This window comes from Dendrobates tinctorius, unplaced genomic scaffold (genome assembly GCF_039654945.1).
Source record: "Dendrobates tinctorius isolate UK_male_01 unplaced genomic scaffold, ASM3965494v1 ptg000003l, whole genome shotgun sequence".
In the NCBI taxonomy this organism is placed as follows: Eukaryota; Metazoa; Chordata; class Amphibia; order Anura; family Dendrobatidae; genus Dendrobates; species Dendrobates tinctorius.
The window spans coordinates 95948490-95968175 of record NW_027361671.1 but is presented as its reverse complement, the minus strand read 5'-3'; the positions used below and the strand labels follow the sequence as shown (position 1 = coordinate 95968175).

General features: G+C 40.0%; 1 protein-coding gene across 2 annotated transcripts in view; it reads left to right on the top strand.

Annotated features, from left to right (window-relative positions):
* WSCD2 (WSC domain containing 2) overlaps positions 1 to 19686 on the top strand; it is a 606696-nt gene that overhangs the window by 502541 nt on the left and 84469 nt on the right. For both annotated transcript variants that reach the window (XM_073562054.1, XM_073562051.1), the window contains 2 exons: positions 12698 to 12872; positions 17620 to 17784. In XM_073562054.1, the coding sequence (XP_073418155.1) occupies positions 12698 to 12872; positions 17620 to 17784 (340 nt within the window). The remainder of the gene's footprint in view (positions 1 to 12697; positions 12873 to 17619; positions 17785 to 19686) is intronic.

The following is a 19686-nucleotide window of genomic DNA, read 5'->3' as shown; positions in this document are numbered from 1 at the left end:
GATAGATGTATAAAATTATATTATGCAATATTTTATGTTAGTTATTTCAGATATTTTGGTCAGATCCACAATTTTGTTAGAGAAAGGCCCTTGTAAATAAAATCCTATGATGATGTCATGGCATTAAACTATCTGTCAGCATTATAAACTATTCCTCACAATTCTGCACTTTTTCCATCAAGATAAGTTTGTGGAAGATTCGGTCTAGTAATCACTTTGTAGTTGATAAAAGTTAAAAGTTTGACATGAAAGGGGATGATTTTATTGATGTCTGTTTGCTTGTTTAAGTGGTTAATGTGCAGGAATAGGTTTGTTTTATAATGAGCCTCCGTTCTATTAATATGAACACTTGCATTTAGATAAGTGTTTGATCCTGCCAATGACCTAGTAAGCACTCAATACTTGAAATAAATATCTTTTAAGTTTCCCCAAAAAATCTTTCAGAAATTGCAAATTATTTTTCAGCTTCACAGTGGGAGACTTAATTAGGTCCAGTCTGTAAAAAATCTTCACTACTCTCTTTAAAGAGTAAGCTGAGAAGAAGTGGCAAATATTTTGATGCTTTCCCCTTTCCGTGACCCAATGATGAGTTCTTACCTTGTAAAAATTACTCATTTTTGCTGTCCAAAATTGTTCAATCTTGCAGAATGCTAGGGACAGGTTTTTTTAAAAGCTTCAGTAACATCCTGATGTCACGAAGGTGTCGTACAATATATACACATGTGTTGGCAGTCAAATTGCAACCCTATTATACACAATTCATTATTAATATTTCTTTATTATTTATTCCATGTTGCATCCCTAGGAGAATTGTAACAAGACTGCTAATTCAGTGGTTAGAAAATATCCCTGGTGATCTAGTGGTTGAATAGAGTACATTTTAGTAATCTAACATTTAATTCAGGACCAGGCCATTTTCCCCCATTCCTGACCAGACACATTTTTAGGTTTTATCATACATTACTTTTAAATGGTTCTAAAAAAAATTATCGCTTTGGGTTTCTAATTTTGCCTTTTTTTTTTTACTATATATAGGGCTTAATTTTTGTCACTTTACACTATTTTTTGCTAATATAGGGGGGAATTAAATCAATACAGTACATCCAAAATTCCATATCACATATAACTTTGAAGTGTACTATCTAAATGTCTTGACAATTGTACTGTATATACAAGTATATATGGTATATATGGTCAAATATATGGTCAGGCATGCAAAGTCAGGGTTCAGAATTCATTCAAAAGAGCAAAGTTTATTAATAATAACACAAATTACACAAAATACATAAATGTTAAAATCAAAGGTGCCTCACAAATCGAGGGACACATAAAAATAGACCTGTTCTCAATACACTTGTAATATCCATGTTATATTGTTCTACTGACACCAAACATGCTAATGGCCATGGCCATGCTTGCTACCACAAATCTAATGTATCCAATGCTATCAGTATACTCTGGCATATATACAAACATACATTGTCAAGTGGACCAATACTATTTGTTACCTGTATATACTGTAGCATAGCCAGGTAAACTAGGTTTAAATCCTAGCTCTACACGCTCTGATTGCACTATGTAACATGATTTTTGTTCCCAGGGAATAAATGTAATTTCTTAATTGGTTTTATCCTAAAAACATGGAAAAAAATGTATTAGCCTGTAAAACTTGATTTTGCGGTCAGGACATCGAAAAGTTGAAATTGGAATACATTCTTTTAGGAAAATAACAAATGTTTGGATTGAAGTTCATAATAAAAACAAAATATTACATTATTATTATTATATTATTAAACATATTTCAAACCAATAATTTATTTTATTTAAAAACGCTACAAATTGATGAAAAGGAACCTAGAAATGTTTACTTTTGCGAGATTGGTGAGAGCAGGTAAGATCACTTTCTCGCATTAATCCTGCAAAGACATAACCTCTTCATGTTTTCATTGTAGTTTCCCTGGTAGAGACATTCAAAATGTAAGATATCTTGATGAAAGCGCTCTCCTTGCTCCTCTGAATAGGCACCCATGTTTTGTTTGAATGTATCTATCAAGATGGGTGTCAAGGATATGTACTTTTAGAGACATCTTGCCGTCCATTTTGCTATAGCTTTTCACCAGTCTCAACCAATGCAACATAGTTTTCAGCTTTGTGATTTCAAAAGACGCCTTTAACTACTTTAAAGCAAACCTGTCAGAAGGATTTTGCTAAGTAAACTACAGGCATTGCTGGGTTGGCAGTGTTAAACTGATTAAAATGATTCCAAGGGTGAATAAATCCATCTTATGTTTGTTGTGTAATCAGTGTTAGAAGTTTTCAGTTAATGATATACTCATGCTCTGGGGAGGGACTGTATGCAGAGTCTTATCTTCCTGCTTATCTTCCTGCATAGAAACCAAAAAAGGACCTGCCCACAGCCCACCCCTAAGCACAAACAGTCTGTCTCTCTCTCTCTCTCTGTCTCCATGATGAGGAACATGTTTCTGCTTCGGGGCTGGCCTGTGGGCAAGTCTTTCCTTGTTTTCTCTGGCTTAGAGCAGGAAGATAAGACTCTGCCTACAGTTCCACCATGGGCATTTCATTAACTGAAAACTTCTAACACTGATTACACAAGAGCTACAAGATGAATTTCTTCACCCCATGTATCATTTTAACTAGTTTAACACTGCCAACCTGGCAATGCCCATCGTTTACTTAACAAAATTCTGCTGACAGGTTTGCTTTACCAAAACTCCAAAACTGATCCATGCTTCTTTCACCTTTATACGAAGGAAACTCTTGACACTCTGTAACTTTTTGGATTTGAGGGCCATCAAAAATGCCAGCTTTAACTTTTGCTTCTGAAAGCTTTAGTAAGAACTCTTGTAGATACTTGAATTCCACTCATTTCTTGTCCAAAGCTGTGACAAATTATTTCATGAGGCTTAGATTGATATGCAAAGGTTGCATTAGTACCTTTTGAAGGTTTACAATTGGCTCTCATTTAATGTTTGTTATTCCCCACATAAAATTCAATACATTCAGGCCAATATTGTCTATGGTAGTGTGCTTTAGTGTCCCTGCTATCCTAAAGACAAAGACAGCATGAAAACTTAGTATACCCTTCTTGATGACCTATCAAGAATGCAACCATTTTGAAATCTCCATTTACTTCCTAAACATATTCTCATATGTCAGTGCATTTAACAAACTCTTCACATTTTCATAGTCTTCTTTTAGCTTTGGGCAAGGGGAAAATAAGGTTACTTGTTACTTTTATGGAGTAATACAGCTTTAAGACTTTTTGCTGATCTATCAATGAAGAGGCGCCAGTCACTAGGATCAAGAGGTATTTCAATATTTTGAAACAGACCAGTTCTATCATGACAACAGCAGAGTTCATCTTTACGGATAAAAAAGCTGGAAAAAGTGTAATGTCGCCTCCTCTGTTCCGACAGGTGCATAGTTTCATCTATCAAATTCCATTGCTTGAGTCTGGATGTTAAGAGCTCAGCATTTTACTTTACTCATACCTTTCAAACCACACATTCAGCGTCTTCCACTCCCACACTACCTCCTCATCCCACCCTCTCTCTGTTGGAGTCCCCAAGGCTCTGTTTTAGGACCCCTACTCTTCTCAATTTATACCCTTGGCCTGGGTCAACTCATAAAGTCCCATGGATTCCAGTACCACCTTTATGCTGATGACACTCAGATCTACCTCTCTGGCCCAGATTCCTAGAGAGTATCTATCCACCATATCCTCCTTCTTCTCCTCTCGCTTCCTCAAGCTCAATGTGGACAAATCTGAACTCATCATCTTTCCTCCATCTCACAGATCTTCCTTACCTGACCTATCTATCACAATTAATGACATCACGCTTTCCCCAGTACCGGAAGTCCGCTGCCTCGGAGTAACCATTGATTCTGTCATGTCCTTCAAACCGCACATCCAAGCTCTTTCTACCTCCTGTCACCTCCAGCTCAAAAATATTTCCAGAATCCGTCCTTTCCTCAACCCTCAATCTGCTAAAATGCTTGTGCACGCCCTCATCATCTCCCACCTCAACTACTGCAACATCCTTTTCTGTGGTCTCCCTGCTAACACCCTCGTACCTCTCCAGTCCATATTTAAATCTGCTGCCCGACTAATTCATCTCTCTCCTCACTACTCCTCTGCAAATCTCTTCACTGGCTTCCATTCCCTCAGCGTATCCAGTTCAAATTACTAATACTGACCTACAAGGCCATCTATAACCTGTCTCCTCCATATGTCTCTGAACTAATCTCCCGATACCTTCCCTCACGTAATCTACGGTCATCCCAAGACCTTCTTCTCTCCTCCACACTTATTCGTTCCTCACCTAACCGCCTCCAAGACTTCTCCCAAATAGCCCCCATCTTCTGGAATTCTTTGCCCCAACATGTCCGACTATAAACCACATTCGGATCCTTCAGATGGAACCTGAAAACCCACCTCTTCAAGAAAGCCTACAGCCTGCAATGACCCTGCTACCTCTTCACCACTACTGGAGATATCACCTCAACCAACACCCATACTGCTGCAACCCACCAACCTACTGTCTCCTTCCCCACCATCCTGTAGCATGTAAGCCCGAAAGGGCAGGGTCCTCTCCCCTCTGTATCAGTCTGTCATTGTAAGTTTGTTTACTGTAAGTGATATCTGTAATTTGTATGTAACCCCTTCTTATGTACAGCACCATGGAACCAATGGTGCTATATAAATAAATAATAGTAATAATAATAATAATAAAACCAAGATCTCTGATCAAATCATTAATATCATTAAGGTCATTTTGGTTTGGATAGTATTGTTTTCTATCATTGGTTTCATCTGTATCACTATACATCTGAGCTTCAACATCTTTCATCACTAAGTTCATCTCTCTGTGGAGGAACATGAAGTTCAGTTCCATTTCGCACAGGAGCAATGGATGATGGTATGTTTAGATAAATGACTGCAGGTGCATTCTTGCCAGCACTTTGTTTAAATTACAAGGGTCCACCATGCAGAAGTAACAGTTCCTGGAATGTTAAGTGGGTTCTCACCATATTCTTGGAACCCCAAACTTCATAGCCGTTGTTTCCCATCTGTACCATCCTTCCATAGTTTTCTTACACATCTCACAAGTTAAATTTGTAGCCCAGGATTTTTCCTGGTCTCCAACAGGCATGCCAAAGTATGCCTTATATGCTTGACACATTTTCACCGATGATAAAATGGAAAACTTTTACATACAACAAGAGGCATCTCCTGAAAGCTTGCAACCTCTTGAAGCCATATCTGAGTTGAATCAGCAGTGAAAAAAAACTCACTGACACTAAAAGGACTTTAAAAATCCTCCAAAAATATACAAAAATCACTGAAAGAAGGCAGAGATGCAAGGCAGAGATGCTTACCTGCCTAGGCCTCAAAACAGTTGCACTAACAGGATGCAGTGGGCCCATCTAATTATGGCAGCAACATAGGTGCAAACACTAATGCACATAAAACTTCAATCTGTATGTGGCATAATTCACACAGAGGTGATGCAGAGCATCCGGCTTACAGTCTATTACCAACGCCCATACTTTTAGAACAGGCGGGCCGCCCGGTGCCTCCCAAATGCATCCTGTGTGTACAGAGGCAACTGTTATGAATGGGTCACCGAGGAGGATGGCAAGAACAGGCTAAGCCACCAGAAGACCCGAGAGGTTGGTAACTAAGTGGATTGCAGATCCCTGATCCTATCCACACAACTAGCAGTAGCCGTGGAGCATTCCTACGATGCCCTAGACACTTCGTCACAGAGAACTAACTAAAGACAGAAAGGTGACATCTAAACTGCCCCGGAGCAGATCCCTAAAGGAATAGACAGCCCCCAAACATATATTGTCGGTGAGATAAGATGAGACACAAACACAGGCAGAGAACAGACTGAGCAAACGGTGGGGCCCAAGCTGTCTAGACAGGACAGGACAGGACAGAAAAGATACTGTCTGCAATCACGCACAAAACCCTAAAAAAGTCCAACACTTCTGATATACAAAAAACCTGAGGTCACACGACCTCACCACCGCTAGATCAGCACTCTGGTATAAACTGGAAGCAAAGCAAAAAGATACTAACATAACAGGGGACTTAACAAGCTGCAACATATGAAGCAGGGCCCAGCGCTGCCCCCAGAAGGGAGCATGCTGAACCCTAGCAACAAAGCAGAAAGCAAAAAAATAGGCAAAACCAGATTAGATGCAAAGGATTAGCAAAAGAATCACTTAGCTGAACAATACAAATCAGGCAGGGGACAAAAGAACTCCAAATGCACAAGGAGGAAATCACCATCAACCTCCAAGAGCAGCCAGCTCAATTATATGCTCCCAGCCAGTAATCCCAGGTTCCCAATTATCATCGTCAGGTGGGGAACTTCCATCCACCTTGCCAGCTCCACTACTCATTAACCACCAGAGGGAGCAGAGGGAGCTTCGGCTTAGAACTCCGAGCAACAGAATTCACAACAGGCAACGAATATAGAGCCATATGGGCCCAACTGCATCCTGAAAAATAAAGTGCACAAAAACATGTCAAAATAAGTAAGGTATTAGTTATTATTATAGCCACAATAAGTAAGCTGGAAATCCACGTCAAGGATCCTTACACTTGCCAGTCCTACCACTAAACATCAAAAACTCACTGACACTAAGAGGACTTCAAAATCCTCCAAAAATATGCAAAAATCACTGAAAGAAGACAGAGATGCTTACCTGCCTAGGCCTCAAAACAATTGCACTAACAGGGTGCAGTGGACTCAGAAAATTATGGCAGCAACACAGGTGCAAACACTAATGCACAAAAAAACTCCAATCTGTATGTGGCATAATTCACACAGAGGTGATGCAGAGCATCCAGCTTATAGCCTATTACCAACGCCCATACTTTTAGATCAGGCAGGCCGCCTGTTGCCTCCCAAATGCATCCTGTGTGAACAGAGGCCACAAATACAGGACCATATGGGCCCAACTGCACCCTGAAAATAGATCACACAGAATGCATTTGGGAGGCACCGGGCGGTGCCTTGGAGTTGTGCTCCCTGCCACTAGCGTCTTGTCTGAGTGTGTTGTTAGTAGTGTTGAGCGATACCAGCCGATACTGAAAAATATAGTATCGGAATGGATCGGCCGATCTAAAAAAAGTATCGGGTATCGCCGATTCCGAAAGTCCCATTCAAGTCAATGGGACAGAAATATCGGAATTGAAAAAACCCCTCTCTTGCCTTGTACAGCCTGTTTGGGAGGGGGGAAGAGTGTGGGCGGTGCGTTGGCGGACACTGTGCGTGTCTGTGTGTGCGGGCGGGGTCTGTATGGGCCTCTCGGTGGTCTGTACGGGCCTCTCGGGGGCCTGTGCTGGCCTGTCGGGGGCCTGTGCGGCTGTCGGTGGTCTGTATGGGCCTCTCGGGGGCCTGTGCATTGGTGAGTATGTACTCTGTGTTATATGTACTGTATGTCTATGTATGTATTGTATGAATGTATGAATGTATTGTATGTAGTATGTATGTAGTATGTATGTATTGTATGAATGTATGTATGTTGTATGTATCCAGTATGTAGTATGTATGTATGTATGTTGTATGTCTATAGCATGTTGTATGTATGTTGTATGTATGTAGCATGTATGTAGTATGTATGTATGTTGTATGAATGTAGTATATATGTAGCATGTATGTAGTATGTATGTATGTTGCATGAATGTAGTATATATGTAGCATGTATGTAGTATGTATGCATGAATGTAGTATATATGTAGCATGTATGTAGTATGTATGTATGTTGTATGAATGTAGTATACAGTGGGGAAAAAAAGTATTTAGTCAGTCAGCAATAGTGCAAGTTCCACCACTTAAAAAGATGAGAGGCGTCTGTAATTTACATCATAGGTAGACCTCAACTATGGGAGACAAACTGAGAAAAAAAAATCCAGAAAATCGCATTGTCTGTTTTTTTTTTCATTTTATTTGCATATTATGGTGGAAAATAAGTATTTGGTCAGAAACAAAATTTCATCTCAATACTTTGTGATATATCCTTTGTTGGCAATGACAGAGGTCAAACGTTTTCTGTAAGTCTTCACAAGGTTGCCACACACTGTTGTTGGTATGTTGGCCCATTCCTCCATGCAGATCTCCTCTAGAGCAGTGATGTTTTTGGCTTTTCGCTTGGCAACACGGACTTTCAACTCCCTCCAAAGGTTTTCTATAGGGTTGAGATCTGGAGACTGGCTAGGCCACTCCAGGACCTTGAAATGCTTCTTACGAAGCCACTCCTTCGTTGCCCTGGCAGTGTGCTTTGGATCATTGTCATGTTGAAAGACCCAGCCACGTTTCATCTTCAATGCCCTTGCTGATGGAAGGAGGTTTGCACTCAAAATCTCACGATACATGGCCCCATTCATTCTTTCATGTACCCGGATCAGTCGTCCTGGCCCCTTTGCAGAGAAACAGCCCCAAAGCATGATGTTTCTACCACCATGCTTTACAGTAGGTATGGTGTTTGATGGATGCAACTCAGTATTCTTTTTCCTCCAAACACGACAAGTTGTGTTTCTACCAAACAGTTCCAGTTTGGTTTCATCAGACCATAGGACATTCTCCCAAAACTCCTCTGGATCATCAAAATGCTCTCTAGCAAACTTCAGACGGGCCCGGACATGTACAGGCTTAAGCAGTGGGACACGTCTGGCACTGCAGGATCTGAGTCCATGGTGGCGTAGTGTGTTACTTATGGTAGGCCTTGTTACATTGGTCCCAGCTCTCTGCAGTTCATTCACTAGGTCCCCCCGTGTGGTTCTGGGATTTTTGCTCACCGTTCTTGTGATCATTCTGACCCCACGGGGTGGGATTTTGCGTGGAGCACCAGATCGAGGGAGATTATCAGTGGTCTTGTATGTCTTCCATTTTCTAATTATTGCTCCCACAGTTGATTTCTTCACTCCAAGCTGGTTGGCTATTGCAGATTCAGTCTTCCCAGCCTGGTGCAGGCCTACAATTTTGTTTCTGGTGTCCTTTGACAGCTCTTTGGTCTTCACCATAGTGGAGTTTGGAGTCAGACTGTTTGAGGGTGTGCACAGGTGTCTTTTTATACTGATAACAAGTTTAAACAGGTGCCATTACTACAGGTAATGAGTGGAGGAAAGAGGAGACTCTTAAAGAAGAAGTTACAGGTCTGTGAGAGCCAGAAATCTTGATTGCTTGTTTCTGACCAAATACTTATTTTCCACCATAATATGCAAATAAAATGAAAAAAAAACAGACAATGTGATTTTCTGGATTTTTTTTTCTCAGTTTGTCTCCCATAGTTGAGGTCTACCTATGATGTAAATTACAGACGCCTCTCATCTTTTTAAGTGGTGGAACTTGCACTATTGCTGACTGACTAAATACTTTTTTTCCCCACTGTATATGTAGCATGTATGTAGTATGTATGTACTATGTATGTATGTTGTATGCAGTATGTATGTTGTATTTATGTAGTATATATGTAGCATGTATGTAGTATATATGTATGTTGTATGAATGTCGTATATATGAAGCATGTATGTAGTATGTACTATGTATGTATGTTGTATGTAGTATATATCTAGTATGTAGTATATATGTACAGTATGTTGTATGAATGTAGTATATCTGTAGCATGTATGTAGCATGTAGTATATATGTATGTTGTATTTATGTAGCATGTATGTATGTATGTTGTATGAATGTTGTATATATGTAGTATGTATGTAGCATGTATGTAGTATGTATTTAGTATGTATGTATGTTGTATGAATGTAGTATGTATGTAGTATGTATATAGTATGTATGTAGTATGTATATATGTAGCATGTATGTAGTATGTATGTAGTATATATGTATGTTGTATGTAGTATGTAGTATGTATGTATGTAGTATGTATGTAGTATGTATGTAGTATGTATATATGTAGTATGTATGTAGTATGTATATATGTAGTATGTATGTAGTATGTATATATGTAGTATGTATGTAGCATGTATGTAGTATGTATGTAGTATATATGTATGATGTATGTATGTAGAATGTATGTAGTATGTATATAGTATGTATGTAGTATGTATGTAGTATATATGTATGTTGTATGTATGTAGTATGTATGTATGTATGTAGTATGTATGTAGTATATATGTATGTTGTATGTATGTAGTATGTATGTATGTAGTATGTTTGTTTTTTTTTACATTCAACACATTAGCCGGATGATGGGACTACTACTGTCCCATCATTGGCTGATGTGTCAATCACTGTCAGTGTAGCAGGCATCGCCCGATGGGACTTGTAGTCCCATCGGACGATGCCTGCACACACACACACAAGACCCCCGGCAGGCCCGCACAGACCACCAGCAGCCGGCACAAGCCCCCCGGCAGGCCCGTACAGACCCCCGGCAGCCCGCACAGACCCCCGGCAGGCCCGCGCAGACCACCGGCAGCCAGCACAGGCACCCGGCAGTCGGCACAGACCCCCGAGAGGCCCGCACAGACCACCGGCAGCCGGCACAGGCACCCGGCAGGCCCGTACAGACCACCGGCAGCCGGCACAGGCCCCCGAGAGGCCCGTACAGACCACCGGCAGTCGGCACAGACCCCCCACAGTCGGCACAGACCGCGCATCATGATGCACACAGACCGTGCATCATGATGATGTCATTTCAGCAGCCAATCAAAGCCATGCCAATACTTAACATGCCTAACAGGATGTGCCCACACTTCTGAGGATTCCCATTGGCTGAATCAAATCAAGCAGGCTGATAGCTTTATGGGAACTTCCGATTCTGGTATCTGATACGAAAAAAGTATCGGAAGTCAGTATCGGAATTCCGATACAGCTAATATCGGCCGATACCCGATACTTGCGGTATCGGAAAGCTCAACACTAGTTGTTAGTACATTCCGGGGGGTCATAACAGAAAATACTAACAGGGTCACTGTGATAACAATGAACAAAGCCTGGATTAGCCCTGACTTTTCCACACCACCTGATGACAGCAGCACATAAAGTGTTTTTAATCTTCAATATTTGAATGAGGTCTTCCAGTTGTTGCCTTCAGGGGTCTATGGATGCTTGTAGTTTTTTTGCGGCTTTGCACTATTCGCAGATCCTTTATGAGAATAAGAGTACCACAACTACACTTTCTTCTCAATATTTGAATGAGACACTACAGTTGGTGCCCTCAAGGCGGTATGAATGATGCTACTGGTAATTTTTGGCAGGCTTTTCACGTAGTGCATAGTTTTTATGAGTATAGGCGTACCACTACAAGACACGTTAAACAGAATGTGTATGAGGCCCTCCTTCATGTCTAATACAGGGTATATCTGAGTCCCTCTTTCATCTAGTTTTTGGTACTTCTTGGTTCCTTCATAAATTACACTGAAATTTCCAATTCTGTAATAAAGAAATTGAATTTTGGTTTAGTTAAATTATTTTTTTTTAATTCTTTTTAAATTTTGCCATATATAAAAGTCATTATGCAAAATAAGTTTCTTAGCATTTTTTTCTCTGTAATCTCCAATTTCTCTTTGATTTTGAATGTTTTATTGTCAGTCATTGGAGTGGAGTAAAAGTGTTTTGTATAACACCATTGTTCGCATCAGGGATCTGGGAGTCAGAAATGCTTCCAGGGGTCTTCCCCATACTGTTCTCCTTACATTCGGCACATTTTCTGTCCATTTCAACATTTTCACTACCCCCCCAGCCTCCATGTCGGGTCTGCTGGAAAAATGCTTGATTTCCCATTGACTCCCATTATACTCGTTACTCAAAATGATCATCCGAGTATTATGAATTGCTCGGTTCGAGTAATGAGCATCCGAGCATTTTAGTGCTTGCTCATCACTACTACTGACTAATCTATTTGAAATCCCTTTTTTTGAAAAGTACAATTGCTGCCATCCTAAATTGTATAAAAAATACAAAAATAGAATAAATAATTAACAAAAGCTGACATGCCGGATACCCATGAACATATATGTATAGTTCCTAACTGGAAGCAATGTTCAAAAATAGGGCAACTCCCTGCATAGTAGGATCCTAGAAAAATGATGGAGCAATGAGCTCTTAAACATGAAGTGAGATGAGACACAGTAATACCAATAACATATAGAAATATTTATTAAATACTCACTCACATACAAAGTAATGGTGAAAATAACTCATGGACAGAATACAAGATGAAGATGAAAGGGAAAAGACCTAGCAACACATGCCATCAACAAACCTCATATCAACAAATAGCAGCACAGAGCATAGACAGACACATGTGCCTCAAAAATGGCGTTAAGTAATAAGCATAAAATTGTAATATATGAAAATGCCATGTGAGAAAGTAGTATATGACATGACAGCTCCGGACCAACATGTTTCTGTGGGAACCGTACCAAGTATATATCCAAAAATAGAATAAATGAATGAACTTGTGTGGATATTGACTGACTTTTGGGGTTCTGCTAAAAAATAGTTTAAAACTGTTAAACCTAAAACAAAATAAGTATAATTCATGCAGAATCTGACTGTTTTTTTTCGAATTAAATTAAATGTTTCTGTTTGAAGAGAGAATGTGAAAGATTGAGTCACATGAGTGGAAATCTATGACATTCTGTGTTCCTCTTCCATTACACTAACTTACTGTTCTCATTGACTTCCCACAGGAATATCCATTGGCAGTACTTGCAGGAACAACCTGTCACTGTGCTTTCCCCACAACTTATTTCACACTTCATGAGCGGGAGGATGAGCAGCTGTGTGCTCAGAAATGTTCAGGAGAAGAGTTTGAGAGCTGTGGCACACCAGATTACTTCATAGTGTATCAAACTCAAGTGCAAGGTAGGACTGCAGATGCATCCCGGTAAATCTTTCTTAATATAAAGGGTCATTATGGTGGCTGGAGTGCTTAGGTCTTGCACTTTAGAGTCACATTGGGTGATTTTTCAACACTTTTGAGAAAATATTTCTGTACTACCTTTAACGGCATTGCTACAAGGAAATAACTTTCTTTATTACTATTACATTAAAGGTATTGGCCACTTTATTTGTATTTTAACAATTGTGTTAGTGATATAATTTTTTATCACTTGCTAATATATAAATATTACAGGTTTTCTTATTTTTTGAAATGCCGCCTCTTTGTAAGTAAAGGCTTCCTAACAGACTGCACAGCGCTCCTGTTATCAAAACCTTTACTAATCATAAATAAGTTCCACAAAATCATGTCCCTAAGGCCAGGGTTTCATTTGTAACTGCAGTGCGAGAAAATCACGCTAGTATCTCGCCTCATTACCCGGTACTGCCGCCGACACTCGGGATCGGCGCATTCAGCTGCATAGAAACACATGCAGCTGCACACTTCGGTCCCGAGTGCCAGCGGCAGTGCCGGGTATTGAGGCGAGAGACTCACCCAAGTTTCTCGTATTGCAGTTGCAAGTGTGACCCCGGCCTAACAGTGTTGTTAGCATACAAATAAAGATGGGCAACTCCTTTAAAATATACAGCAACATGAATCCTATAACTCAAATGTAGTTTTAGGGGTTGTCCAGTGAAAGCAAGTTATGCAACCGCTGGACCCCACACTGATCAGCAGATCGGGCAATCTTCATCCTTGATGGGGAACTTTTATCCCCTCTACAAAATGATGCAGCAGGTTGGACCCCCAACTGCTGGTCCATTCATTTTCTAGAGGGCTACCAGAAAAATCCTAGCATGGCACTCTACAGCTCAATAAGGAATGAATGGAGGCACATTCAAGCATGCAAACTGCTGCTTCATTCTATCTGTGATTCTGCTAATCTGTGGGAGTCCCAGCGATCAGACCCATCTGTTAAACAAGTTATCACTTACCCTACCCTATGCATTGGTGGTAACTTGTATTAACTAAATAATCACTTTAAGCCCTTGAAGAGTTATGCACAAGCATTAAATCATATTAGAGGACAATATACACCGTACATTAGACAGTATCTATGTATGAGCACTAAGTAGGGGTGTAACTATAATGGGATAAGGAGGTTGCAGTTACAAAGCCTCGGAGCCTAAGGGTATGTACATATATTGTGGATTCCATTGCGGATTTTTCTGCGCAGATTCTGCAGAATCCGCAGGTAAAATGACCTGCATTTTACCTGCAGATTCCCTCTGGGTTTTCTGCAGATTTTGTGTGGATTTCGCCTGTGTTTTTACACCTGCGGATTCCTATAATGGAATAGGTGTAAAAACGCTGCGGATTCTGCACAAAGAATTGACATGCTGCGGAAAAGAAACCGCTGTGTTTCTGTGTGGAATTTTCTGCAGCATGTGCACAGCGGTTTTTGTTTTCCATAGGTTTACATGGTACTGTACACCACATGGAAAACTGCTGCGCATCCGCAGGGCCAAATCCGCTGTGGATCCGCTGCCAAATCCGCAACGTGTGCACATACCCTAAGTGGCCAAAAAGTCCATATGAAAAGATCAATACTATTAAAGACCCTTGTAGAATTTGTACATGAGTTATAACTGTATATGTGATGCTAAATGTGTGTTTGGGGAGGAGATTTAGGAGAGGGAGAAGTGTGTGATGCCAAGTTAGAAGAAAATTTTGAGCTAGTGTACTTAGTGCTTGGCTGGATGGGGAAGATGCTTTCCACTGTGATTATGTCTTTGGAGTTTTTGGAATCCTTGTGTCACATTTTTTAGTCCCTGCACTTGACACAATTTTTTTAAATTATTGCCAATGGGGTCTTTTCAAATTGTGATCTAGATATGTTTTCTGGGTAAAAATAATTGGTGGTGGTCTCTTTATATGATATTAAATTCCTGTCCCCTGTCTTGATGCCTGGAGCATCAATACACTGGACTGGGAGGCTCTATGAGGTTAAGACAAATAAGGTAGATATAAAAGTAGTATAATAATAATGCAGGAAAACATTCATCTAGTGGTGCAATGATCATATTTATACCACAAGTGTCTCACAGAATATTATTCCATTGGACAGTTAAGATTCAGTAATTACATTTTCACAACTTAAATGTTTTAGCCCCAAGTTTTTATTTTTTGTAACTGCTAAGTGAAAATTGCAAATCTGTTATTGTAGTACCCAGTCCGTTCTAGTGCCCATACATTGTAGTGCCCATACATTGTGCCCTGCTCATGCTTCTGGAGACATGGACCCCTTAATTAAGTGGGATCTCACCACAATATAAATGATTTTGACTCCATTGGTGTTTTCCAGAAACAAGCATCAGTGGATGTTTCTTAGTGAAAATTGCAAATCTGCTATTGTACTACCAGTATATCGTAGTGCTTAGTATGCTGTAGGTCACAGTACGTTATGCCTAGCTCGTGCTTCAGGAGACATGCACCGTAAATTAAGCGGACTCTCATTGCTACAGACATGCCAAACATGTTTATGCTAAATGTGGTTTAGGCACACTGTGGGGCTCAGAAGAGATGGGGGCATTTTGATTTAGGAGCTCATAATTCATTGGATTTCTTTTGGGGGGCAATGAGTCATAGTGCTTTTCCAGAGCCTTTGTGCTACCATTAACGTTGAAGCACCCTATATTTCCATTGACAGATGACGGGGTTCTGTCTGAATCACGTATTTCAGAGATTTACACAAAAACCCTGGTGTAAAGCCTCAGCATAAAGTGTAGAATCAATGTGTGCAAAGCCTAACTTGAGAGGCAGAATGAACAAATACACAGCAGATCAAGAGTTGCTTTTATTTATTTTTTTGCACAGTTTCTTGAGCAGCATAACTGTCACACACAGTGTGGGAAGACAAATTGGAACACGAGGGGAAGAGTGGGAAAACACTAAGGAATTGGGGAGTGGAGTGTAGGTTCTGCACCTACCGCCGAGCGGGAACCTAATCCCTGCCTGACCCTTAGCGATAGGCCTTGGTTAGGGAGAGGATGGGGTATGCAGGTATGCATTATTTAATCCCCACTGCAACTAAAGACAGAGAGGGTAGATGAACAAGGGGAACACTTATCTTGAGCAGATTCAGAGAGGTAACACCAGACGTCCTCCAACAGCACCAGAATGGAAGATAGCTGACTACTATAGCTCCAAGCCTTCACAAAGGAGAAATGTGAATGTTACCGGCGACTCTCTGCAGCAGACTGGGGATTTATCATCACCCAGGTCCAGGTGTCTCAACTAGAGCCGGAGGGAGGTTGCCGCTGGGTCCAAGAGTCAGCAGGATTAAGGAGGCATCTGTAATGTCAAACACAGAGACCTTCTGCAGCCAGATGCAGAGCGACTGTCTGCAGCATCTTACACACTCATGACAATAAGTGATTAAAAAATGTTATTCTTTGGGCAGGTACGATTACAGCAATACCAAATTTATATTTTTTTATGTTTAGCTGCTATCACACACTAAAAAAAACAAGTCTTTTCATCACCATATTTTATGTCTATAATTTTTCTATATTTCTGGTGTCATGTGAGGGCTTGTTTTTTACAGGACTATTTGCTGTTTTTATTGGTACCATTTTCTGGCGCATAACATTTTTTGATCACTTTCTATTTTGATTTTTGGTAGGCAGAATTTAGAAAAAAAGAGAAATTTAGGAAATATACTGTATGTATATTTTAATGTCTTTTTTTTGCTTCACTATATTCTACAACTTTTTAATTTTTCAATGCAGTTTTATGGTGACTTGTTTTTTTCGGGACAAGATTTTTTTTTTTTTTACAGTTCACTGAAGGGGCTAGCTAATGTGACATTGTTACAGTGCCATTGCAGACACGACGATAACAAATATGTATATTTTTATTTATTATTATAAAAATTAATTGGTATAATATTTCTTCACTTTTTTATTTATTTTTGTGACTTTTTCTTAAATATTTTTACAATTTTTTAAACTTTTTTTTTACTTTTTTTTTTTTTTTTTTTTACCAGCAATGTACCAACATTGCAGTGCATTATACTGGAATTGTCAGTGTAACACTGACAGACGCCTCTTAGTCCATTATCCTGACATAGTCTAAACAGGCCACCATTGCTGTCAGAACTGGAGGTTATCATGATGACCTCGGGTTGCCATGGCAAAGATTTTGCCCTTGCACTGACGTTGCAGGGGCACCAAACAGACAGTAGAAGGAGTTCACTCTCCTAGCCTCCCGAATACAGTGATCGATTTTGATAAATAGGACTCTTGCTGCCCAAAACAATGGCAGCCTATGTGCGCTGAGTGATCCATTACAGATCATTCAGTGCACATTGTTAAGCACATTTTGCCTATCTAAACAGGCTATTAAGTGACCACCAATTTGTAAATAGTTACCAATTGGGGGTTTGTTTAGTGCTTTTAAGTAGTTGATGTAATCTTTTATCTATAATTGAATTTACATTGTATGCATTAATTATGCATAAGATCACTTCCGATATGGCTTGATCTATTCTTGTAACATTCCTAAAAGGTATATGCTGGTGTAACAAAATGAGGATGTCACTTTACTTATTTGTAATAAGAAGTTTTTCTATGAAAATGTATGTAACAGCTGAATTTCCTATTGATGCAATGTTTATTTTAAAAAGATCCAATCAACTAGAACATGTTGTCTTTTAATCATATTTTTTAGATAACCGGTGCATGGACAGGAGGTTTTTACCGAATCGTGCTAAACAACTTATTGCCTTGGCAAGCTTTCCAGGTGCAGGAAACACCTGGGCTCGACATCTAATAGAACTGGCTACTGGATTCTATACTGGAAGCTATTACTTTGATGGATCATTGTATAATAAAGGTGGGTTGGAGCATAAAGTTTAAGTACCTAAACAGATTGTAGGATTGCGATGGGAACTTCCTGCCTTTCCAGCTGTGTTGTTACGGGTAAGCGCTCAGGAAAGGTCAGCATCTGTGCACTGTAAAGCTACCCAGACAATAAATAATATGTCAGCAGACTTTTCAAACAGACTTTATTTGTAAGATTTCTGGAGCAGAAAAAATAATCAACTATTTTTATTTGTAATGAAACGGAAAAAAAAAAATTTTCTTTGTAAAATTACCTAATTTACTAGCAACAAACTGAGGTTCACCACACATTAAACTTAATTCTGTGCCAGACAGTAATATTATTACAAATCTAATAGCAAATTATGTTTTCATATATTTTTATATTTCTATTATATTTTAATAAGCAAATACATTATTGTGCTAAATATTTAGATTTAGTTCAGAAGTATAACAAAAATTAAAAATGATACTTATAATCTTGATAACAATACTAATGCATAATAAATAAAATAATGATAGCTGCTGTAAGGCAGCAGTAGCACCGTATGCAGTGAAGAGGCAGTGACCCACAAAATTCAAACACAAAAGTCTCTTTAATGTGTTATCTTCACACATAAAAGTCCAATCCACACAAGTGAATATAACTTCATCGCAAATAATTAGTGTCCATTTCACCATTTGCATGATATATATTATACGGCATCCTTCATTTTACAGACGCTAAACATGCCAGTCTTCCTCTGACTAGTTCCCGTGGGTGTCTATGCGCCGTATCCAAGATTCTATTCACACAGCATTACATGTTGCAGGCATTACACACACTAGTCCTCCTCTGACTAGTTCCCTTGGGTGTCTTGCACCACTGCATCACAGTCTCTTTACTCACACAGCCGTACACAGTCCAGGATATCCTCCAGATTGCAGCCGGGCACCATATCCACCTGTTTTGCAATCGTTACAATCCAGTCTTCTTTCGGGCACAGGACATCCACCTCTGGTTCACCTCTGGGCACAGGACTGTCCACATCCGAGACCAGTCACTGTGGACGACTTGCATCTCTGTGTACACTGCGTGGTTTGCCAGGCCTCACTCTGGCCCTGACACACCTGAAACTCACTAAGCACTCACTCAGCCTTACTCAGACTTCAACTAACCCTTTCCTGCAGGGCTTTTATCAAAGAAACCTGTGGCTTTCAGCCACATGGAAAACCTGGATCTGGAATGAAACAGACTGCCACACTATCATACTGCAATCTGTTTCAAACACAACATCCAGAGCAGGTTTTCCCTACCTCTTTCTTGGACACTAATATGTCCAAGACTAACACTTACTTTTATTATCAGTCTGCATTACAGTCACAGCTACGCCCATTACTTCCATGCACACTTATGGCCTTCATTCACTCCGTGCACATCCCACAGTGACCCCTACTTGTGACATCGGTCACTACTTCCCCATTGTAATCCCAGCTACGCCTGTGACCACAATGCATTCCCATAGCCTCAATACACCTCAGTGTGCATCCTGGAGAGAACACACAGTGCCCCTAGCTGTAACAGGGGTCACTGTCTCACACTGCACATATGAAGTAATAATCTACTTGTTCTAAGTAGACCAATAGTGTGCTGTCAGTAATGTTTACATTGTAAACACCTGGAGATCGGTCAGATGCCTCCTGAGTAGTGATAAGTGAGTATACTCATTGCTTGAATTTTCCCAAGCATGCTCGGGTGTCCTCTGAGTATTTTGGCGTGCGCAGAGATTTAGTTTACGTAGACACAGCTGCATGATTTCTGGCTGCTAGACAAGCTGAATACATGTGGGGATTCCCTAACAAACAGGCAATCCCCACATGCATTTAGGCTGGCTAGCAGCCGCAAATCATGGAGCTGCATCGACAAAAACTTAAT